Source organism: Ascaphus truei, chromosome 4, assembly GCF_040206685.1.
Source record: "Ascaphus truei isolate aAscTru1 chromosome 4, aAscTru1.hap1, whole genome shotgun sequence".
Classification (NCBI taxonomy): domain Eukaryota; kingdom Metazoa; phylum Chordata; class Amphibia; order Anura; family Ascaphidae; genus Ascaphus; species Ascaphus truei.
Genome location: NC_134486.1, coordinates 56,945,032 through 56,971,574, shown reverse-complemented (window position 1 = coordinate 56,971,574; position 26,543 = coordinate 56,945,032). Strand labels below are relative to the sequence as shown.

Sequence of the window (26,543 nt, the reverse complement as noted above, 5' to 3'; positions counted from 1 at the left end):
CAACTCTGAATTACATTTGTAATGTATTATAATGTAACAAGCATTTTTGTTTTTTTTCAGCAACCATTTACAAAGTAACAGCCCTTTCCTCTTCTGAAACAGGCTCTGGCACATCCCTTTTTGAGCCTGCCTTTTCTCTAGCAGTGCACAAGCTCAATTGTATCTAGTGACTGCCTGGTCACATGATCTTCCTCACAGAATGTTGCATCTTTGGTCCTCTTCTGCTGCACTGACAGCCATTTAGTGAACCCCCGGGCCAAATCTTCGCCGATCGATCACAGGACAACAGATTGATCGTCAACTTAGCTAATTACTTATCAGTGTGTGGATTGTATTGATGCTCATATTAAAGAGGGGGGGGGGGAAGAATATGGAGAAAAAAAACGGCAGCTTGAACTGCTGCTTTAAAAAGCTTTTCTTTTTTTAATAAAGGGTATCAACTCAATGCAACAAACTGTTTTATTAATATGCCAGATTATAGATGCTTTATTAATTGTACAATTTCTTCAAACAGTTCTGCTTAATCTAAAAAAAAGAAAGAAAATAAACAAGATCCTTAATATTTAGCTAAAATTCTCCCTAGAAATGGCATAGTGTGCATTTCATCACTAGGCAGAAAGTATCAGCTATCTTTTACACTTTCTAATAGGAAAAAAATGATTTATCTGAAGTACCAAAGGATGAAAAGAAAAGGTTATGAAAAAAAACAAAAAAAGTTTAATGAAAGGGCATCTACCTATATAAAATATTTGTGAACTTATATAATGATTATTACACCTTGTCATCAATGAAAACAAAAATCACAAATGAGTGTTTTAAAGATGCATTCACACAGCAAAATATAATGCAATACGCTGAAAGTATTTACCCATGAAACAGCTTGTGTAACATTAGTAATCATAATTGCTGCAACAAATATAAAACAATATAAGGGGCTTCTTATAGTCATTAAATTATTTGATATTGCTTATCTTTAACAGAATCTCTAGATAATTGGTTCCCAAACTCCAGTCCTCAAGGACCACTAGAAGTGCAGGATTTAAGGATACCCCGGCTTGAGCACAGGTGGTTCGGTCAATATGATTGGGCTACCTGTGCCAATGAGAGGCTATCCTTAAAACCTGCACTGTTAGCGGTCCTTGAGGACTGGAGTTGGGAACTTCTGCAGAGCATTTCACAACGATGTATGTAATTAGGATGAAGAGAGAAAGTGAAGACAATTTGTAAAAGAAAAAAAATGGCTAAACTGCACTACGGAGACAGAGGATGAGACACGCACTCAATATCAATGGTAATAGAGGTGCGGTACTTAGCTGCCGGTGCGCTGGTCCTGGGGAGCTCCTGTAGTCCCAAATGTTCCAGTACAAAGAAGAAGAAGCAGGCACACGGTCTTACTCAAAAGGAGGTTTAATATGCCATGAAGTCCAACGTTTCGGCAGTCAAATACTGCCTTTCTCAAGGCTCACCTTGAGAAAGGCAGTATTTGACTGCCGAAACGTTGGTCTTTATGGCATATTAAACCTCCTTTTGAGTAAGACCATGTGCCTGCTTCTTCTTCTTTAAACTGCACTACGGTACATCTTTTAACTTTTCAGGGTGCAGATGGGGCCCTATTCTGCACCTACAGGCTGTTCTATGGTGTCTGCGGCCGTGCGCGCGCGTGCATGTGCCGCATGCTTTTCGTGTGTATGCTGTATGAGTGAAGGTACTGTGTGTGTGTGTGTGTGTGTGTGTGTGTGTGTGTGTGTGTGTGTGTGTGTGTGTGTGTGTGTGTGTGTGTGTGTGTGTGTGTGTGTGTGTGTGTGTGTGTGTGTGTGTGTGTGTGTGTGTGTAGAGATTGTGAATTTTGTATGAAATATATTTTTAAACTAAAAAAAGTTGTAATAAAAATATTTTTTATTTATTTAAATTTGACACATACACACACACACACACACACACACATACTGTACACACATACACACACATACGCACAAACATACATACATACATTAGAGCGCTGGTAGCGGCGCAAAATCATTCATTTCTTCATCTTCTCCCTCGTCGGTCCGCTCCAAGCTCCCTGCCGTGCGCGCGCGCGCGACACCATTATAGAATGGCTGACTCACCTCAGCCAACTAAAACTGCCGCGCGTTCGCACGACGTAGTGCGCGCCCGCACTATATAACCAGCCTAAGATGGATCATTGATCTTTTTGGAAGTGAACAGGTAAAAAGTTGGGAATGGACCAGCACATACCGCTTACATACCTCAACTGGCTGGAGAACCTTTTAGCCTTTTAGCATCTGTACAGGCATACCCCGCATTAACATACGCAATGGGACCGGAGCATGTATGTAAAGCGAAAATGTACTTAAAGTGAAGCACTACTTTTCCCCACTTATCGATGCATGTACTGTACTGCAATCGTCATATACGTGCATAACTTATGTAAATAACGCATGTGTAACGGGCTCTATAGTCTCCCCGCTTGCGCACAGCATCGGTACAGGTAGGGAGCCGGTATTTCTGTTCAGGACGTGCTGACAGGCGCATGCGTGAGCTGCTGTTTGCCTATTAGGCGATATGTCCTTACTCGCGAGTGTACTTAAAGTGAGTGTCCTTAAACCGGGGTATGCCTGTATATGTTTGTCATTTAGTAAAGGTACATTTTCAAAACGAATTGTTGATTTTTTTGGAACTAATTGACCCTTTTGCTAAGTAACAAACTACCTCCTTCAGCAAGGGTTCCTTGATCTATCTATGGGTCTAACTGGATTTGCTACGTCTCCTGATGTTGCAAGATCTACTGTTCCTCCCATCACAAATATTGTTCCACGAAAGTAAACATGAAGCATATGCGAGGGGCAGATAATATTGCCAGCTTTTCTATGTTACATATTTATTTCTGAAGCAAGAAAACCTCAACACTGAAATGAATAGAACCCTTTAACTCTAGGAAACGGCCTCTCATTTCATCAACCCTTCGTAATTCTTAAAATTAATAAAACAACAATGAAAAGGAAACATTTCCGTAAACACTACATGAACGAAGGAAACGTTGTATTTCCACGTGCCATGGTACACTGTGGGCAAGCAGAGGGCCTGATGTAATGCAAGCCTGTACGTTTCAATGTTCTCTTGTGTAGGGATAAATCAGAGGACAGAAAATACATCAGTGCAACGGTGCGCAAACTGGGAGACTGACTGTGGGGGGGGGGGGGCGCGCAGTTTACAGAGGCCCCGCGCGCTTCCCGAAGGCACTTAAATTAAGTCCCGGGGGAGCTGCAGGGCCTCTGTAAACTTTTACTTACCTTGGCTCCACACGCGTCGCCATGGCAACGCGGCACCAAATGACGCCGCGAGGTCATGTAACGTTACGTTGCTATGGCAATGTGATGTCATGACGCCGGAGCCGAGGTAAGGGGGGGTAAGGGGGTGAGGTGACCGCCGGCAGGGAGGCGCGGGGGGGGGGGGAAAGTTTGCGCCCCCCTGCTTCAAAGGACAGAGGTAGAGACAGACTAGCATTGAAATGTATTACACATTGTTATCATGCTAATTTACAATCTACGTAAGTGCAGACTTTTCTTCTAGGACGTTGGATGACAAAGCTGTTCCAATTACACTAAAGGCTGTTCTATAGAGAGTGCGCGCGCGGTAGTTATAGTTGGCTGTGGTTAGTTAGCTTTTCTATTATGGTGCCGTGGGCACACAGAAATGAGCGTGGAAACGGCCGACAGGGGAGAAGATGGGGAAAAGAAAGATTTTGCGCTGCTACCGCCGCTGAAATGTATGTATATTTATGTATGTATGCATGTATGTATGTACTGTATTTTGTGTGTATGTATGTGTGTGTATACAATGTTAATAAATATATTAATATCAACGTGTCTTTTTTAAAATAATAATAAACAATAAATTACACATATAAATACTGTACACACACAAACACCCCCCCACACACACACACACACATACACACATATACACATATACAACCTGTCGCTCCCAGCAGCACAGACCACCATACACACAAAAAGTGTGCGTCACGTGCACGCGCATTCGCACAGGCACGCGCGCGTGCGAGCACGGCCGCACACGGTATATTACAGGCCATAGGGTGCATGATAATCTATTTCTAAGAAAGACATTCACATGCCCCTCACCCAAATATGTTTTATTAGATGTTTTATATATCAATCTGGGTGACATGTTTATTTATTAATCTTGTAGTAATTTTGGAGAAATATTTCTATACTGTACACACATTTTATAGAGAACTCAAAAAATTGAGATGTTTGTGAATTTTCTAACAAAATTCAGTCTGGTCTAAATGTTGCAATTTGGGAATGACTGCAGAATCATTTCCTTGGTTGTGTTAAAACTTCCTGTCCTTCTGGAGCTTTTGTGAGATTCTTTTTAAACTGTGATACTCTAATATTATTAAAACAGTGGTGTTACTGTGCTGAGATCTATCACCATAATCCCTAACATGCTGCTCTGTGATTCTTTAAGATACTGTAGGCATCCTACTGTGCATGTTAGTTGTTTAACAAACAAATTGATGGGATATCAAAATGAGTGTGTGTTGTGCCTATGGTATTTTGGGGGGAAGAGACCAATTTTCCTACAGTATCATTTGGGAAAACATTTTGCCAAGACAGAAAGAGATTTAACCCCATCCTTGCCAAAGTCTTAATTCCTATGGAAGCAGTAAGGATGTACTTAATTCTTCACACATGGCTTCTCCATTTTGGCTTTATTTTTGTTAAATAAATCATGACACGGTGTAATATGTTGTGTTTTTGTTCATCTGAAGTTGTAGTTACCTAATTTTAAGACCTGCTAAGGAACAGATGATTGTTATTATGTCCTGATATGTAAAACCATGGAATTCAAAGAATATATATATATATATATATATATATATATATATATATATATATATCCGCTATAAACTTCAGTGTCATCTAATTATGTTATACTGGACTTAAAACCAAAGACAGACAGCCCCAATTGACCTATGCAAAGAATGTCAAATTGGAACAGCATTAGTTAAATAGGCCACATGAAGCGTAACATCGGCCAACGGAGTTTGTTTATAGCGAATAATACTAAGTACGACAGTGATCCCTTTGCTGGAAGTGCGCTGTGCAGTTACCTTTCACATATTACAGTAGCTTGTGGTTATAAATGTAAACTTCAGCTGATGTAATGATTTACTAAGAATATATTTACATGTCATTTACATTCTTCAGAAAGTTCTGCAGAGAGATTACTCTGTTTACCTCCAAAACAATAAACATAGTAATTTAAACAAATATTACTGTACATATATTAAAAGGATTAGGAGATAAAAAAAAAAGAGGAAAACGTATATAACAGTATATCCATATCCTTTCTGCTATTTCACAGGACACCATCAATCACGATATCCCCTGTGTACTGGGACTTGGCAAAAGAAACTCAATAAGGTGTAAGCGACCTCCACTAAAATGTATGTATGTTTAGATTTACGAGGGGAGGACATTGTACTCTCCAGCACGTGTCAAAATGAAAGATTCACTCTTTAAACTCAAGCAGCTGGGCAGGGGAAAAAAAGGGGGGGAGAGGCGAATTAGCCATACAATTCTTATTCATCTTCCTCCCTTTCTCCCAGACATCTGGGGGTAATAGAAGGAGAAGTAGTGGATTAATGTGATAGGTGCTGTGTGGCGGCACGCACGGCGCATACAAAATACAGTAGCTCTATCAGGGTGGCGGAGGAACAAGGAGCGACCAATCAGAGCGTGGGAATTCCTACCCGCGAGCCAATAGGAATAGGGGCTCGTCCTTTGGCTGACATCAGAGGAGGGGACGTGCCAAGCCGGCTCGGGATGCCCCATGGGCGGGACATACGAATTGACCAATGGGAAATGGGCCGACATTCTGGCGCTTCCCCCAGTCAACTCATTGCCACCTACTGGGCAAGCTCCACTGAGTCTGGCAGACTAGTGTCCTCCCCGCAGGGGGTCTTTGTTGTCCGGACTCAGTACTCCGCCCTGCCCCAGCCACTTAGCACCCCGAAACCTCTCAACATCCCGTCTCCTCTTTGAACTACGATGTCTATCCAGACATCCCAGCACCTTTGTATGTGCCCAGGCTGGCAAATAGACATTTATAGTGAATGCACAACTCATAATAAAATATGTTTTATTACACAATATCTCTTGGGAAGACAACTATTTGTGCGGCAGATGGATATGTGAGATCTGGGTTCGAAAACTAAGAGTCTGGGGGACACTGGACAGCCCCGGTATAATTCCACTCACGTACCAGCAAATAGTGCCTGCACATCGGGGAGAATTAGGGGACTACATGTATCTTTGGCAAACAAAATAATTGCATTTTGACCCAAATATCCCACAGAAAACTTACACACCAGAAGTTTCACGTTTCTAGGGCAAAGGGAACATGTAAACAGGAAAAGCAGAGGTCACTTTATTTTTGTACATGTATAATCCCTGGTCCCTGGCTTATGGTGCTATGTCGCTGCCAGGTAACCCCACGGTTTCAGGGGTAACCAGATGGGCTTAAACATTTATTGTGTAGCCTGGTTACTCCCTCCGATCACATCCTGTACTTGGACACTGTACAGTAAAATAATTAGAGGTAATACTGGACATGTATGTGTCCGGTATTACCTCTCTGGACTGTCACCTGACAGGGGGGGAGGGGTGTGAGATTTCCCTGAGCAGGGTTGTTGCTAGATGGTTGGGCAGCTTCATCCATCCTGATTAGCTGCATTACCCAGCAGCAGCCAATCAGGAGGAGTTGTCAGGAGACTGGGGGGGGGGGGCCAAGGAGAGGAGGAAACAGCATGGAGCGGAGACGTGTGTGAATGTGTCTCGAGCGGGTCGCACCTTTCACCATTTGTCCAGTATTTTTGGAGAAGCCACCTGGCAACCCTAGATGTGCCATCTTTCACATTTAGTTAATGTGTGATGTTTATGTTCTTCTAGATGTAGAACAAAAGCAAGTAATGAACACTTGTGATTACATCTACATTATCACGCAGGTTCCAAAAGCCTAGAAAACATCGCTGCATAAGCTGTACACATTGAGATGCCGCTACATGCTGTGAACCTGTCTTTCCAGGCTCAGAACCTCTGCAATATGCAGTAACTCTTTTGCTATCAGAAAAGTACAGTGCTATCGTAAGTACAGTACGTGTTGCTTTGCATTGACGCACAGGGAGACAAAGGAAAACTGTGTTCGCATTTTTAAACATTAAAAAATAATTATTTCTATACAAACAATGTTAATATTGTAAAAATTGTCAGTACCGATTATATCAGTTGGATTCATTTGTTCTTATTTTGTATGTAATTCTGTTTATGACGCCAGTGTTCCCCCATTGTACTGCCCAGCGGAATATGTTGGTGCTTAAAAAATTAATTATAATGATATTAATATACAAATATTGATTCCTCGGCATTAGAAACATAGTACCTATTTAAAGATGCACTCTTAGGCCGCAAATTACAGTGCCGGCGGCGGAGCGCGCAGCCAAATCAAATACCTGGTGTCCAATGACACTGCGCATAGTGGGCACGACCGCACAGAAGCGCGGCGGAGCAGCTGAATCCAGAGACAACAAAATAATTTGGCGCGCGCCGCCGCCGCCGGCACTATAATTGCGGCCTTAGGTGTGAAATTCTTCAGTACTCATTTCTAATTTGTGGAAATATGAATACAGTGTTAGTTAAGAAGGATTCAAAGCCGAAATCCTCGCATAAAAGTTTTCAATATTCCCTCATGATATCCATGCACTTATAAACATGTCACTTATTATTTAAACACTTTCTTTCACAAATCATACATTATGCATTGGTCAATAGGCACCGACACCAAGAAAGAGTAAGCCGTAGAGATGGTCGAATCCGTCCAAATCTGTTTCTCGCATTTCCCCCCCAAAATCAGTTTTGCGGTGTAAAATCCGCAGATGGATTTGGTCGGTTTTCATCCGTGCGGATTCATCAGAATATGCCATTGGATACAATCCGTTGACGCATTTGTAGAATCCAATCTGCCGATTCAGCTTTCCGTGGCCGATTCAGCTTTCCGTGGCGAATTCAGCTTTCCGTGGTGGATTCAGCTTTCCGTGGCGAATTCAGCTTTCCGTGGCGGTTTCTTAAGAATCCGCCAACGGATTGCTGAGCCCGCGGATTGGATCCTACAAATCTGTCCTCGGGTTGTAGAATCCGCGGAGTGTTTTGGTAATAATATTAACAAATCCACAAAACGCAAATCGCCCTTTTTGAGATTGATCCGCGGAAATCTCCAGACCAAAGGAACTGGACAATCCGCTGGGGATCCAAATTCGCCCCCAAAAATGTTCCCGTCTCTTGTAAGCAGCACATACATGGAGGCTTCACTCTCCTCTGAGACAGTGTGGCACCTTTTTTAATGTATCCCAGAAACAAATGTAATTATGCTGATAGACAAATGCCTTGTGCCTGATGCAGCACAGAAATGAATGAAGAAATAATAGCTGCAGACAGCAGTAATGGAAAGTGTACATTCCTGTATTTTATTTTAGTAGTGTTGAATAGATTTGAAGCTTTAAATGATTGGTGACGTGTAATAAAGAGGTGAGACTGTGGGGTCTATTCACTAACATAATATTCACCATTTTTTTGTGTCACGAATGTAGGGGTAAAAAACAGCACTAGCCTTAATATAAATATAGTGGTAATTATGAGGGTTGTTCGTTATGAGATTTGTTACATATAACGCATATTTCCGTGTATGAAATGATGTCTGACGCATTGTGTCATGTCGCATACATGCTTGCTTCTGTCACAGACAATATGTGTCATTTTGTTAGTCCTGACACTTTTGCAATTATATAATATATTTGGTTTACAAGTAAATTTACGTAAGAAAATATCATAATTTACAACAGCAGTTGAAATGTAAACAGAATCCTGTGTGTTTCTATATTATAACTAGTATCAGCACATATCAGTTATTAGTTTAAGATATAAAGACAAACTGAACAAATGACACTATGTTGATGTGTATAATGAAACATCTATGCTGTGTCCGTTTCTTTATACATAGCAACCTAAGCACTTCTCAGTATGCACTAACACTATAGTCCGGGTGTGTAAGATCCGTAGCAATAAAAATCTTCTTCCGGGTGACTTCAATAAATTGCCAAGTTTGTACAAGACCTCTGCAGTGCTGCTCTGTCCCTTGCTTGGAAGAAGATTTCTATTGCTGTTGATAGCACACTGCTGCAGTGTCCAGAGAGTGCACCTTGTTGTGTAGGATCCATGCCAGGAAAGCCTTGGCATGCCGTTATGATCCACATATACAAATCATGCAAGAAGTGTGTTGAACCGGCACTCCGAAAAGTTAAATGAACAAGTTAATGTCTGCAAAAGTGCTGAATTGAATCTAAATCCAATAATAATACAAAAACAGCATCATCAGAAAAAAAGTGAATTGACCCAAAATTCCTACAGCCAATGACATAGCAACGCTGGCATTTCAGGGCCCCTGACAACTAAGTCTTCTGAAACAGGTCAGTGCATCTTCCAACTTAACACTCATATGGAAATCATGTACATATTGTATTGTATTGTATGTCTTTATTTATATAGCGCCAAAAGTGTATTCAGCGCTTCACAAAGACAACAGTACATGGAATTATAATAATACAATAAGCGCAGCAAAATCAGACAATAGGAAAGGAAATCCCTACCCGAAGAGCTTACAATCTAAGAGGGGGAACTTACAGAGACAGTAGGTGGGGGAATAAGTGATGTAGATGGCAGTGCTTGGCCACAATGGGTGGTAGGAGTGACTGGGTGTGGCACAATAGCTAAGAGTGCAGGCTATTGGGATGCTTGATTTGTGGGGCGAGTTTTAAGGTTAGTCAGTATTAAATCAGAACGTTAACACCATTTACAGGGGAAGAGATGGCAGGGAGGCGTGGGTGAGAGCAGGTGTGTATGTCTCTACATATGGAGCATCGCTAATGCTCTGCCTCTATCAGCCAATATATCTGACTAACAAACATCACTGTTGATTACCGAGCACATCGGGAGAAAACAGCTCGGGACACAGGTGCAGACACATGCACTACACTTTTTATTTTTATTGCGTAAATTTAACATCCAAAGCACCATTTGGTAGATAGACTCAAATAAGAAACAAGGACTCTGTAACCCCTTTGGTGCTGAACATTTCCCTTTGGCAACTGCAAAGTTGATTAATAGACGCACTTTGTAAGAAGGTCACAGGATTGCCTTTAAACGTGTTTCCCAAATGTGTGCAGGACAGGAGACCTTTCAGAGAGGGCCCTGACTGGCTAGAAGGGAAGGAAATAAGCTTTGTGCTATAACATAAGAATAGGGATTTGGTTCTAATAAAAGCCACCTAAAGGTCTTAAAAGTAATTAGGAAAAATATTTTTTCCTGCTAGTGACCTGTGTACAAAAGTACATTTACAAGTTCCCAAAGAGACCTTGTGTATCTAATATTATCTCACGCCGCTAATTGTGTATTCTATATGTAAAATGTGAAGAAACCAAAGACTGCAAAAAGTCTTAACACGCATTCTGCTTAGAACAACTTGAAAAGATCAGTAAGTGTCATTATAAATAGCTTAGTATTCTTCCAGCAGTGTAAAAATGCAGCTCGGGAAATGAGACCTGTTCTTCAGGAAATAATGTGGACGCATTCTTGACATTTTCTCCTTGCAAACGGTTGATTACATTAAAAGTATTGACCTGGGCCTGAAAAACAACCCTAATATAACTGCCCTCAGGAAAAACCATGATAAGTGCTTTCTGGGCCATATTTAATAAGCTGTGCTAAGTTTTAAAACACATTGCAAGCCTATATATTGGAATGGGTCTTAAAGTGCCCCATGTCTGCGACATAAGAAATATTTAAGCAAATGGCTGTACAACTTACATCAGAGATGTCAGCCTCCGAGAATCAAATTCAGTATGATTTGTGGGTACTGGACCAAAGAGAATGGCATTTTAATGGACAGGTGCTGAGTTTAACCAGCGGCAGCCAATTCAAGTCATGACACTGCTGATGCTAAAAATCAGTGAGCTGACAAATCTCGTACATTGTAGGCAAATAGGAAGCTATATTGGTGATAAAACATGGGAGGGGTAAAATAAATATAACAGGGTCCTCCCCTGGGTCCTGCTTACCTCCACTGCTCCGGCGGAGGTTGCTGAGCGATGCAGGTGGTCAGGGAGGCCATCGGATCGCCGAAGGCTCCCTGCGGCTCCCTTAGCAGGTTGTCACCATCTTGGATGAGATCGCGCATGCACATGGCGATCATTACCCAGAGCAGGCTCCACAGGGACTACAGCCCCCAGGATGCACCGGGACGAAGGGACACATGGGCTGCAGCAGCCAATAGGGCACCAGCATTCCCTGCATGAGAGAAGACTTTACACGTGCTATAGACCACGCCATTCGGAACTGGGATGAGGAAGGGGTAGGGTGTGCATGTGCAGGGTGTCCATGACCCCTGCACTAGGCCAGAGACCCCTTAGGCCCCAGCTAGGCCCTGACTCCCCCATAGATTGTGGCTGCTCTAGGGACTTGCCCTTAGATAGGGATATTGCCTGCTTAGCACCCAGTTCATGGACACAGCCAAGACGCAGCTGCGGACTGGTGATCCGGTGGTCTGGGACCGGACCACCATATTGAGAGACTATCTGCAAAGATGATACACTCATTGCGGGAGGTCGCCCCACGTGGAGGCGGACATCTTCGTTGACCACCGCTGTCGCAGGATCCTTGGATCCTATCCTTGTGGGTGGTGTTACCGGGTGTTGGAGCACCCGGCAGGTACTACAAGTCCACCAACTATAAACACGTTAGTGGGGGCAGCGCTGTCTCACACATTTGGGCGGGAGTTGCTACTCGTGGATACCAGGGTTGTTTGGTGCCCGAGGGCCCCTCAGGACTTTATGGGACTACAGCACCAGTGTGTGGACACCGGGTTGGTGGTTACTGGAGGGCACAGTAGCGCGTGACCTGGTGTGTGGGACTGTATATATATATATATATATATATTCAGTGTTCTTTTGCATGCAGTAAAACTGTTATACGTACCAGCGTGTGCTTTATTGTATGGGGTTCCTGTAATGGGGTTATCCCACATAGTAGGATCCCATACAGGTGGATGTGCTACCGATTACCGATTCAGATACACCCCAGGCTCCAAGCAGTGGAGGCTCAGGCCTCCTGTGAGCCGCAGATAAAGCAGCACATACACAGTAGCCGTCATATCTCCCAAGGGGTTAGGGAACATGCGCTACATAAAGAAAGGGACATTGTGATGAAGAGTTAACAAGGAAGATGTGGTTAGCTGCTAAAAGACAGAATTCGTCAACTCATATAACTTAAGGTGCATTGGAAGATATAGGAGATATTTCCATAAAGTGCAACAGTGCCAATTAATTTGAATGGGATTTTCTGGTACGGTAGTGACGCGTACAGGATAACCCCCAAAGAATAAGATCATACAAATGGTGGGGGATTTGGGAGAGAGTTGAATAAAAGATCTGAGAGGCAGAAGAAGAAGATTTCCTTGTACATCAATGGCACCTCGCTCGTGTCTCCAATTCTAGCAGCTGCTCAGGTTTCAAAGGTTTTTGTTAACGTCCATGATTGTGTAATGTTAAAAAGAAAGGGAGTGAGTTAATTTCCATCAGGTTGACTAGCACAGTTAATTATTAGACTGTTCTCATGGCTGCAAAACACTTGTTTTCTTTTTCTGGAGTTAAACTGCATTTATTTCAGCTCCGGGACTCTCTGGTTCCCGCGATACATACAGAAAAAGCAGCCGCCAGAATGCATTTCAAAGATAATTTATGGCTCAACTCTTCACATAAACAGTATATGTTAATATGACTCACTGTTTTATATATTTCAACAAAAATATTTAACATAACATTTACTGTATTTTGCATAAAACAGTCATATACTAACAAATATATCATAAATATAAATAAGGCCTTTGTCACCATAAAGCTGAATAGGGCAGCTATACAGCATTGAAAGGTCATGAGCAATACAAACTACAGTATGTACAGGTATATTTGCCTTACATTGGCTCGATTAAAATTATTAATGCTTGTAAACAACTCTGTCTTCTATGAGACCACAGTGAATACAAAAACTACAAACAAAGTTCTCTTAGCCAAAATAAGCAGGTCGGTTCTTGCTTTGAGGATGCTGTTTTTCACCTTTACGGCTTTGGAAGATCTATACATTGCTAGCTGTCGAAATACAAGTTTTTTCTTGAGTTAAGAATGGCAAACAATGAGAGTGAAGCCCTGGATCCGCGTTATACATAGCGCAATTTTTGGTGGTCAAATTATGTTAAACCCACTTTTTTTTTTATACACAGCTGACTTCGGAAGACAAACATGGATCAGTTTAAATGTGGACAATTTGCAGTTAAGGATTTTGAGAACCAAAACAATGAATATAGTAAGTACTGATATACTGAATTTGATCAGACCGGTAATGTACTTTAGAACGATCCTAAGTAATGTCTATTTTCAAACTGACAGCCAAGAAGTTTCCCGATCTTTCCCTACCCCTCTGTATACAAATGAGCAAACAAAGCAATGCTATTTCCGGTCAAGCGCTTCTAATAGACTAAGGGTTGTTATTTTTCATAAAGAATAATTGCCCAACAAGCATTACAAGGGCGTCCATAACAATTGCAGCTGCTAACAACATTACTTATGCCTAAAACTTTTATCCCTATCCATATACCAATAGAGAAATCCTACTATAAGACAGTAACTGTACACACAGCAACTGTTTTCTATGCAATCTATATATTCATGTACATGTAAAAATATGTACATATACATATCAAGAGATATACACACAAATACATATATACAGAGTCACAATATTTGGATTATGCAAAGTTTAGGATCACATTTACAATACAAAGGATACATTGTCACCAGAAATAGAATGGAAAAGCACATTTTGATCACAGCCACAAACGTATCAGGAATTTACTAGATTTGTGCACTGATCTCAAAGACAAGCGCTTGTTTTACCAAACGACACAAAAGCTGTTCAAGTCAATTCGGCCTCTGTGTGAGCCCCTTCCCAACGTTTGACCCTTGTAGTTTTCCTTTTCAATATAGCACAACGGTTCTGTACTTGCTCAAAGTCCAACAAGTATAGATGCTCTAGACCAGGGGTGTGCAGACTGGGGGGCACCACCCCCCTGGGGGGGCACAAGATTTTCCTGGGGGGCACGGCCGTTACAGAGGCCCAGCGCTCTTACCCACAGAGTGAGTGAGGCCTCTGCAACTTCCCTTACCTTGTTTTCGGCGACGCATTTTCACGTGACCTCCAAGGCGTCATTTGATGCTGGAGACAAGGTAAGGAGGGAGGAGCGAGCAGATGGGGAGAGCAGGCAGGGGGCGCAGGGGGGAAAGCTTTGTGCACCCCTGCCCTAGACCTTACAGTAGATGCTGATTTTATGTTTTCTTTTGGAGAGGGTACCTAATTGGCTTCAAATCCCTTTTGATGTATTTTTTTTTAATGAACTTATTTTCTTATTGCTCACATAATGTGATAGGAAATGTACTGTTTATGTCATTGTTCTTGTTTTGTACTTACATTTTACTAGAAATTCCCAACGCTTATAATGTTTTTGGTTTTGCCATAAAGTATGAGCTCACATTCATTTAATCCCAGAAATTACATACACAATTAAAAACGCACACAACTATTTGTAGACTTTACAGAGGGGACTCCCTAAACATTTTGTTAATCAAAATGCTGACTTTGCACATTCACACATTCATATACCCAGGAAGGGTCAAGGCAAGGGCACCTCTTTGACGGAAGATCAGACAGAAAAATTCAACTAAAGCAACTTTGCTTCTTGTCAGACAAAACGTCTGATGCGCGTCTATAGAAGAGAATATTGCACATTGCTGTGTCATTTCATGTAATGTTACAGTACAATGACATGAAAACACATGAGCCATGCTATACCTCAATCGTTTCTATTGGAATCAAAATACTGAATCGAGAACGAGAAGAGCAGATTATTTGCATCCGGGGCATGATACCTTTAATTAGACCAACAAGAAACATTTAGCATATGTGTTGTTTGTGTATTACCTTTGTACAGCCCTGATTTTCTTCTGCTGTGAGGTTTGGCCTGTGCAAAATACATACTCGGTCCAAACAACGCAATAATGCATAGGACAGATGCAAGCACAACGTACAGGGTTAGCAAGTACTACAAACCAAAAGCGTGGGCACAAAATATTCTTAATGCATTCATATATACAGAATGGCCATGATCCGCACCATGGAAAGCATAAGAAAACACCTGTCAAATGTAAGGACATGAATAAAGTCATAACAACAAATGCCGCTAATGCCATTATTTTAATTCATTTTTTTCTAAAACAATTCTTTATGTATAACTCCCTAGGACTTTCTAGCATAGGAATATATGCACCTGTTATGTCTCTGCAAATAAAGACGTTTAGACATGTAATATACATGTAATAACAATGAACAATGAACAATGTTTATGGCGGTCTGACAGAAGGTACCTGCTAAATAAAGTAAAAAATTCATTAAACAATTACAGTTACTAGTACTTAGGTGCTATGAGAATAACGAATCTGTTATGAGAATAATTAATGTACTGTGCTATGAGAATAGCTAATGGTGGCAATCAGATTGACTGTGTTGTGTCTTGTGATTGGCATAAACCAGATCCCCGCACCGTGTCATGCAGTGTACTACATTAATGGATCATTTTAAAATGAAGCCGATTGAATTAAACAGAATATGTCCTGTATATTACTGTAAATTTAAATTAAACACTAAGCAGATCTCCATCATGAATCAATGCCGTGCAACATCAATTAGTTTGAGAGGCCCATTAACTTGCGCTTCAAAATTGGCTGTAACAGCCGAAACTTTCGGCTCATGTGATGCAAGTAATGTAACAAAGATATACGCAAAGCACCTCAAGTTATAGCCAAGTGAAATGTTATACTGTTATCAAACAATTATGGAATAGATGAAATTTTAATGAGGTCCAAATAGATTTTACACTCAAGCTTTCTTGCTAAGCACATTTTTAATTGTGAAACACCCTTTATTTCTCTTTTCTGAAGACTTATTCATTTTAAATCCTAATCTTCTGGGTGCTTAAAATGGCCATCATTATGACTTTTTTAAGCGAAAGCCAATATTTCCAACATAACTTCATGTCATCATGCAGTTTTGGTGCATTCTTTCTTTTCCAAATCTGATCTTGGTGCAACCAGTTTTTGGTAGTCTTGTATTTAGATCGAAATGGTGCCTCCAGGAATGGACTACAATAGTGATTCTTTAACCTCTTCTCTGGCCGTAGTAACAGATCAGGTGTTTTGGCAACCAACATTCTCTAAGACCAGTGTTTCCCAACTCCAGTCCTCAAGGAAACCCCAACAGGTCAGGTCTTAAGGATATCCCAGCTCCAGCACAGATGGGTCAGTCAAAATGACTGAGCCGCTGATTGACCCACCTGTGCTGGACCATGGGATATCCTTAAGACCTGACCTGTTGGGGTTCCCTGAGGAGTGGAGTTGGGAAACACTGTCTTGGACATTAGTTGTATCTACCTGTGCTTCCAAATGCACAGGTTAGTCCTACAACCTGGCGGTGGAGAGGTTTCAGAACAATCCAACTAAAATATCATAATGTTATGGAAGTGTAGAATATTGTAACTCAGCACTGATCGTTGCAATTTTAGAAGTTATTTAACAAAATCTCCCGGATCCAATACTATGGCAAACCCGATATTAAAAAAAAAACAACCATCATGTTTATCAAAGACAATAAATCCAACAAAAAGGACCAGGAATACATTTAATAAATCTTGTGCAGTTCTTCACAGATGGTAGTGTTTGGTAAGTAGAGACGTTTGGATGAATGCAGTGCTCTTTCTACGGTTAGATATAAGATCCAAACTATCATGTACAGTGGTGATGTATTTTGTATTCCAGGTATCCAATGTTGCAGAGTTTCAAGTTCAGCTTATGGGCCTAAATGTGTATAGAAGCCATTAAACAAATAAAAATAAAAAAAGGGTAATGATGATGTTACATGGGTAAGTTTGCTCATTGTATTGCAACTTTAATATAATGTGTTAAATAATGGAACTACGGCTAAAACAACTACTGTAAAGCATGTGTGCATGCAAGAGTAATCATTTCGATTCAAATATTGCTAATGTATTCAGCATTGCACAAATAATTGCCATTGAACTTTACCTTGACAGGGCAGGCTCTACATTTTAAAATAACAGAGGATTATTGGTGTTAATGAATTGTATTAAATGAATAGTTTGGTATAATCCAACATTAAGGTGTATTAAGGTGTATGTTGTTATGGTGCCTGTTTCCTTTACATAAAATTTACAGGCAAAATGGATTATTGCCCACATATTTTATGATCTAACATGCACAAAAGGCTAAAATAAAATCACTTTATTTCCTTAAAGAGTCTGATAAAATGATTTGACTAAGGGGCACAGGCAGATAGCATTGGACTTAGAACCAGATCCAAAATCAAAAGACAGTTCAGAGACGGTGTTGTTATTATTAAGTCAAGATAACAAAGCTTAGAGGTCCCTTTGTAACACCTTTTCCCTTTGGGCTTCATTTTGCAGCTTTGCTCTGCAAACCCATATCTTCTAAACACCAGACAGTATTGTCCAAACCCCAAACATGTGAATGAGAAGCTGAAGCTGGACTCTGCCAGCTTAAAGGCTGTGAGCCTATTCTGGTACCTGCTCAGTGAGTAAAGTCACAGAGTATAAACAAGGATACTGTGTTTGAATCAGGGGAGCAGGTGTCAGCTCACTCACATAGTAATTATGTGTGCTTAATGATGAGATAAATATGTAGGTGGTGTCCTGTAATTGGTGTGCTAATATTTATGCCACCCTGCTGAAATTGACATCTGAGATATAAATATTTATTGTGATGTTAAAAATGTGCTAATGTCATCACAAAGCAATAGCATAAAAAAGGTGTGCGATTAAACACACCTACATTTGTGTTCAGGGTTTCAAAACTACCAGCCAGTTGCTGTTGGTACAGTACACTCTGTACATGCCCATGTGTTATCTGTGACTCTCACATTCAGGGCATGTTGTGAAACCTTTTAGAATTCTACAAAGATGAAATGATAAGTTTATATATTGTATATATAACAAATATATGTATCAGCACGAAAATATTCACAGAGGTTTACTATCTAAATATATCTATTTTAAATGATGTTGCGTATCCTGATTAAATGTGCAAATTAATGAAGTCTAATTATTTGCATTGATGTGTGTAAATACCATATATGTAAAGTAATATAAATAAATATAAATGGGTGCAAATATACTATACAACTAAAGGTGCAATCACCTACGCACCAAAATGCTGAGCTTAGCAATATAACCAAATATCCCACAAAATGCAAAGACTACATGGAAGTTCAATAAAAAATCCAGTGAGGAGATGTGTCTCCCCCTCAAAAAAATGTCCACGGGTAAATGTAACAGGTCCACCCAGTTCTACAGGACAGGGAAAAAGGGACTTAAATCCATATTGAATAAGCATCAATGGAGATATAGCAACTTCTACTAGGATCAACCACATCCACATAGAAAAAGAAAATCTAAAAAAACATATACGATGAAGCATGCGATTTTCTATTTTGTCCAGGACCAATATGACTACTGTGGATATCAAAATGTAAAGTTGTATTGCACTCCAATATAGTCTGTCCCTATGTCCTTAAAAGACTATGGGGCTTATTCTGTAAGGTGTGAAAAGCGTAGATGATGTGTTTCGCATGAAAAGCCCCATTAAAGTCACTGGGACTTCTCATGCGATAGCACATCATCTGCACTTATCCCACCTTACAGAATAAGGGCCTATGCATTCTATTTAATGGACACAGTACACTTCCTTGCTAAAGGCAGGCACCCTCAGGAGGTCGCTGCAGTTATTGTCCATTACTGTTGATTTGCCCATATTTGTGCCAGTCTAGCAGTGACAGCATTAGACATCAAAGCTGGGTCTGGTAAAACCAGGGCTGCCTGGAGCAGGACCACTTTTATCTGACAATATGTAGGAAGTAGTCAATGTCACACACTCATTTTATTTGTATCCAGACACTTTAAAGCAGCAATACTTATGTTCCCTCTTCTCTTTTCTTTCTTATTTTTATATGTAAAGCACGTGACAATGTGACAATTCTACATTCTTATCTACGCTGGCAAACGGTTGATGCTCCTGTTATAAATCTGTGAAAATCCTGATTGTGTGCCTAACGAAATGGCCGCCTTCTAACTTTGTGCTAAAATCTGTGAAATGCTGCAGCTGATACAGTATGTAACATTATATTACTAAGTGTTACACATTATTGTTACAGCTTTCACAGTAGTAGATGGTCTGCTGTTTGGACCGCAGCAACAGATCTATTTGTGATACTTTGTTGGCAAAGGGCAGAGCTCAAACCGGTGTTTGTCAGATGGTGTTTTAAAAGAGGAAGTGGATGTGACATTCTAAATGGTTACTGTAACAATCAAAAAGAATTAGTAAATTAAAATATCTTTACAAATGGCATTAGTAGTTAAAAAAATAAAGATAGTATTATCTAATACTACAGAACTGATTTATTTAAAAGAAATATTTTAAAGCTACATTATACCCCCCCCCCCCCCCAAAAAAAAAAAATCACTGAATGACCACAATAAGTACTCTCTTTCCACATAAAGGTTTTCTGATTTTTTTTTCAAATAATGTACATCTTATTTTAGATATTATTATCGCAACAGAAAGTCTAGCAGCCATATTTTTCCTGGGGAAACATGATATTTTGCAGGATACCTTTGTCTGTAACAGCTATGAAAACGAGAGGTAACTCTCAATGTATTACTTCCTGGTAAAATATTTTATAAATAAATAATATGACAGTGGACTGACATCACATACATTAATATCCATTCTCCAGACACATTACTTCGAAAGGGGGAATCTTCCTCTTCTCAATGAATTAAATCGTTATACATCATTATAAAATATTTGTAGTTAAAAATGGTTAGGACCCTTCTTGCAGCCTGCGCAAAATGTTCAAATGCAGGATTTACCAGTCATCACGCCCAAGGTCAGCCCTCCTTAAACTCACCACTAAATCCCAAATTGTATTTCTCATGATGTAATTAAATGCTGATATGCGACTTATTGAACACAAGTCAGACAGTGAGCAGCATTCCTCACAGCACTTTTTGTTGTTGTTTTTTGTTTAATATATGCAGCATTTAATTACCTCTAATGAAAACGAATTACCTAAGGTCCTGATCGATCCGTTCTCCTGTGATCGATCATCGAATATCCTTCAGTCAGTTGAATGCCTCAAATATAATGTTACCTTATATTACTAAGGTAACATTGATATTGTTACAGTTTGCAGCTCAGACACAGTCTCCTGCTGAGAACATTGCAACACTTCCCTGTTTGTGATAATTTGTTGCCAAATTCTTACACTGTTGGGGAGGTGGGCTAAATCCTGCTATAGCAACCAAAAGATGATCAGTATATTAAAACTCATTACAAATGGCATTTGACATGCAGTAAGTATTTTGTCTAGGATTTTTTTAATTTAAAACCCCACGTAGGATATTCTACGTTTTGCTGCTTGCAGGCTTTAATTTTGTCAAGTTTGCTGGAGGTGTAATGTTTTCTTAATGCAGTATTTCATAATTGTACACAAATATGTATATAAAAAGTGTATATACACACACACACACACACACACACACACACACACACACACACACACACACACACACACACACACACTGTATGTAAAAGATCGAAGCAGGCAATCCATGACAGAAAAATAAATAAAGCTTACTATATATATAAATTATATGTGTGTGAGTTTAAAAAAAAAGGGCATGCTCCAAAGAGCTTTAAATGTAATATAATAACATCTGGGTATTTTTCACCTTTTTTGATGTTAATATATTACATTTATTACACTATGGAGCGTACACTTTTTGTGTTTTAAACTTAATCTTTATTCTCGCTTTTCTGCATTCACAAAGAAGCTGCCCAAGTCACCCATACACAAAATTTGGACATTATATTGTTACTTTTAGAATCACAGTATGATTTTTTTTATTTTATGACTGTTATATTGTATTACTGTATATATATATTACTTTGTTTAATTTATCAAATTAACAAAATATTGGTTTTTTTTTACATATACAGTATTGCACTATTACATCACATTTAATTATATTGACACCATCACTAATTACATGTACACAAATTAGGGCAGTGCGTATTTAGCAATATATATATATATTGCACATATATATACATGCATCTATATACACAGATATGAATAGATTCATTTTCTTCTAGGATAAATATTATTGACCTTCAAAAAATACACTTAAGGACATTTTACTACACTTTTCTGAAAAGGTCATTTTTTTTATGAACTTCTATTTAATTTCAATTAATCAAATCAGATCAACTACACAGACCATTTCAGCAGACGACCTATTAGTACCCTCTTAGAGTCTGCACTCGCTGACTTTCTGATGAGGAAAGGGTTAACACCTCAAAAGGAGAATATTGTAAAGTGCTAGAGAAAAAATATATCTATACCCCTCGGTCTGTTTTAGATACAACTTCCTGGACTCATTTGTACTTGGTCCTCTTGCCACTTTGAATTTCTACAGTACATCTGATTGTAATTGCAATAAGGCACTGAAACAGCTGAGTTATAAATAATTATGCCATATATTGTATGGGAACAAAACTCCTCCTGAGCGCAAAAAAAAAAATGAAAAGAGGCTTGCTTGATATTCATGTGAAGTGTTTTTGTCTTGATAGCAACAAACATTCAGAAAACTGGTTCTTAAAAATCTGATTATAATCTTCATATCCTCGCATAATCCAAAGAGCTACTGCTAAATTGTTATAGCACTGCAAGCACTAAAAACTAAAAACAAAATCCTGATATCCTTCCATAATCAAAGAGCAAAGTGCTACTGCTGAATTGTTTTAGCACTGCAAGCACTAAAAACCACATTGTTCTTAATGTGTGAGTTGCACATGTTCCAAATTGTAAAGCAGCTCACTTTTTCGATTCTTACATTTTACATCGCCATGCAAATGAAATATTTTGTATGCATTAATTTGCACAAAACGTCCAGTAGTGGAAGGCCATTGAATTCACTGACATATACAAACTCAAACCACATGAACACGTATCCCCAATGACTGCCGATGGACTCTCGGAGACCATATAAAAAGCTAAAACAGGGCAATGGCCCATTCTATCATCTTTTGCTAAACAATTCCTGGGAAAATAAAGTGAGCTGCAGAATAATGGAATTATCCGTGCTTTTCAAACATAATGATTTCATCATGTTATTTTTTTTCATGGTTTCCTTTATCTCATTACACAAATAAAAAATGACATCCAGATCAGAGTTTTCCAATCTTTTTAACCTTTTCACTGCCAGAAGAGCAAATGAAGGACCAGCAAGCAGTGAAGGGCTTAACTTTACTAAGGGGCCATTAACAGATTGAATGCCTGATTTTTCAGACTGACTGTGAGTCTTTGGTTTACATAGGATGGATTTATGAAAAACGAGTTACTTGTGACCAAGAGAAAATCACATTCAAATGGACTTATTGCACTTTTATGAAACACCCCATATGCACCAGCAGGTGTTTAATTGATGGTAAAACCCCATATCACACAGTATCAATGTGTCAAGTTAGTTTGTACCTATTTTTTCTTGCTTTGATTTGGCTTGTAAAGTGTCAATCCTATGGTTTAAGCATTCTGGGAGTTATTTACTAAAGTCTCCAGGCTGCTAAACTGGGACAAACCAGGTGCTACAGAATTGTACCAGATTTATCACAGGATAAACTCGAATTTCCATACAGTAGGACTCTATTTCTTAAAGGGATAGGGGGGGGGGAGAGGGGATTGAACCTAGTTTTGCAGCCAGGAGACTTTAGAAAGTAAACCCTGATGTCTTAGCACAATCTTAAAAGAAATGTCTTAGACCAGGGCCACGTCCAGTCCTTAAAAGCCACCAACAGTCCAGGTTTTAAGCATATCCCTGCTTCAGCACAAGTGGCTCAATCAGTGGTTCAGTTGACAACTGCACCACCTGTGCTAAAGTTGCCCCCCCACCCCTGAATTAGACAATAGTTTTTTTTTTGTTTTTTTTTTATAACTAATCAATAAGATGATCTTCAAAAGCATAATTAAAATATTAGATAAGTTATGAGGGAGAAACAAGGTTCTTTTAAAAAAGGAAATAAATCCATCTGAAGAAATATATTTTTAGATGTTACTATGTTACACCATACACTTTGTTGTATTACTAGCACCACACAACCACTGATCTTGTTTTCTTGCTTTACAGATGTCCCAACTCACCCTCAATGCAAAGGTGTCACTCCCATTAACCGATATCCTTCTTACACACCTGAATTTGAAATTTAATATTTAAAATTCTTTTTGGGGGGAGTATAAATAGGGGTGCAGCCTCAGGTTTAATCCATTGTGTTCTTGGGTTTGGCTTGGTGTGGGTTACTGGGTGACTGTTGCTGCTGTAGTAGTGCTTTTGGCTCAAATATTTGATGACATAATAATATTATTTACTTAATAAAACAAGTAGCATTTAATGTGACGTGACTGACCCCTGCACTCCCTGGGCTGGGGCCTGGGCTGGGCTCTACTGTACTGTCTGTGCCTGCCTGTCCCTACTCCCTCAAGTCCCTATACCTTCCTACCTACCCACATACTAACCCACCTCACCTCTTGTTCCATTCCCTCACCGTCACAAACGTGAACAATAAAAGTGAGAAAGTGGGCGGGTGAAGAGTACATGCGAATCGAATATTGTAACATTCACAATCGATTTTAATACAAACATTCATGAGCAGATTTTATGACATTCGCAGGAAAGTAAGACAAAGGGAAAGGATGGCGGTTTCAGGAGACTTCACCCTAATTTGTTACCGGCCAAACCGCCTTCGAATATACCAACTCCAGATCGAGTTTTGGTCAGAATACTATGAACAATTTGTTGCTCGAAATTTGACCCATTTGCCCACCTTTCCTTTTCAAGAAATGACATCTCAGTAGTCTTTATGGTGTTACTATTGTTCCTGAGTGAACTTGTTCACCATCTTTAAGTGGACAAGAAGCAAAACATCAAGCAAAAGGTGAAACATTGTGAGTGATCATTTGCATAACATTTCCCAGAATCCCTGGCTGCAGTGGAAGCGCTGTACGCTAGAAGATAATGGTGAAAAGCACTGTTGCAGATCTGTCTGAGATTTGAATGTGCTCACAAGTTATATCTGTATATTCTGAGTGAAACACATTCTAGGTGGTCATTGCTACTTCTTTAGTAACCAAAAACAGCAGTTAATGCACCTTTGCTCTTAGCTGTTAGTTTATCACACGCTTGACAACATACAAACACATTGCTAAACTCTACAAAGCCTCTGCCATATTATTGTAGTAAGAAGCCAAAGGAAATTCTAAGAATTACAATTTTGTGTGTGTCTGTACGGTCAGCTTCTAGTCCTAGCACCCCTGTTCCTAGTCTCCAATTTGGAAACCACAATAAGTTTCACACAGTTGTGATATTTAGTGAAAATGTAAATGCACGGTTAACTTTCTTTTATTGAAATTGCAGTTTGGAATATTCAACATAAAGAGAGACATCTAAAGAGAACACACACACACAAACCCATATACTTGTCATTTCTAAATTAATCCAGTAATGGTATGACAGAAGTGGGGAAAAATGGAAGGTCAACATATATAAGGGAAATGTCAATATTTAAAATAGCACAGATATCAAATAATACCACTTCAACATAGCAGAGATAAGAATGATACTTTCGCATAGGGATGAAGGGGTGGGTGCAAATAACAGTAACTTCAACTGCAATTTAAACCACTAAAGAGACAACTGATGAATATACAGTATTGCAAAGCAAAGCAGAACTTAAAACATTAACCAGCAGGGACAAGGCTATAGTTATGTCAGGTGTACAGTCACAAACAAGGAATCAGCCGATATGTAGGTGTGTTTGTGTATATATATATAGTGACTATATATGTATTGCGACACAATAATATATAATGCATAACGATTTATATTCACACAGGCACAGTACATAATGTGCGATTCAACTACTCTTTTTTATTTGCACACACTTGTATGGGTTTAGCTTCAATAGGTGTTACTGTTCCCCTTTTCTGTTCTAATCCTTGTGAAAATTGACAGCACCTCCAGGCTGTCTCCCCCTAAGTGCTAAGCACCCCTACTTTATAATAGCAAATAAAGCAGCCTGCTACAGCACTTCACCTAGATCTTTCAGCGACTTATTAACCCCCCCGGTGCCGGGGTACCCAAGGAGAAATGTGTAAGAGCGAAAGAAGAAAAGCACTGATCCTCAGCAGGTATTTAATGATCAGAAGTGGTCAACACACACGGTATTTCCATGGTCAGTTAGTGTGCAGCAAGGTTGATCTTGAATAACATAGATCACAATGCTGAAAATAAAAAAGGGTGACATTGTGATATGTTGGTGTCAACCTTGTAATAAGTCAGCCCTTAACCCATAACACTCAATATAGCATCAAAAGGGGACCTTACCTTTTCTTTTCTCTTTCAGCTGTCATGATGAGTGTGTCAGGAATCAGACCGAGAAAGTCACAGGGGCAGAGACAGCATTAAAAATGAAACAAATCTAACAAGTCGAGGATACTCTTCTGCCAAAGCTACAGAACCAAAGCACAAGAAAAGCGATCACGCACACCCTCTGCTCTGAGGACAGGAGGGACAGAGGAAAAGAGTATAACAAATGTATTTTTAAAATTTAAATAATACAATTACAAGCACACACACAAAAAAAGAGAAAATAAGGAGGAAAGTCCTTGAGAAGTCACCCTCTGGTAGAGCAGGCTATACAGTCTCAGATCACTGCTGAGGATTGTATAGCCGCTCAGTGGGGCAGGGATAGAGGGGGGAGCAGGAAGGCAGCGAGTTCTCTAATAGACCGATATCCAATTAATCCTGAGCTGGAACAAGGCGAGGGCAGAAAGTTGTGAGCTGCACTTGGAGCTTCCCCTGGTCTACTTGGTCTTCGCAGAGCTTGTCCGATTGCAAGAGCGGAGGCTTCTTTCCACAAGCTTCCCATTGGTGGGACCGGCACCCGCCCTGCCAGGGCACCCACCTCCTGCTGCTGCTGCTGCTCCTCCTCCTCCCACTGCAGCTCCGGGCTTGTTGTCAGTCAGGGTCAGACGAGTTGATAGGGGACAGTGATGCAGCCACAGAACAGGTTAAGCTAGTCAAATATATACATACTGTACAGTACATGCATATGTATACACACACATACTCACACGCTGAAACATAGTAGGCAAGTG

The 26,543-nt window shown here is 39.9% G+C and overlaps 1 protein-coding gene across 2 annotated transcripts in view; it reads right to left on the bottom strand.

The window, feature by feature from the left end:
* Positions 1-26,297, bottom strand: part of EPAS1 (endothelial PAS domain protein 1) — a 137,925-nt gene extending 111,628 nt beyond the window's left edge. The window contains exon 1 of one of the 2 annotated variants that reach the window (XM_075595804.1): positions 25,771-26,297. In XM_075595804.1, coding sequence (XP_075451919.1) covers positions 25,771-25,796 — 26 coding nt within the window. In that variant the 5' untranslated portion in view covers positions 25,797-26,297. The remainder of the gene's footprint in view (positions 1-25,770) is intronic. The other variant, XM_075595805.1, reaches the window with a different exon arrangement.
* Between the last annotated feature and the right edge of the window lie 246 nt (positions 26,298-26,543).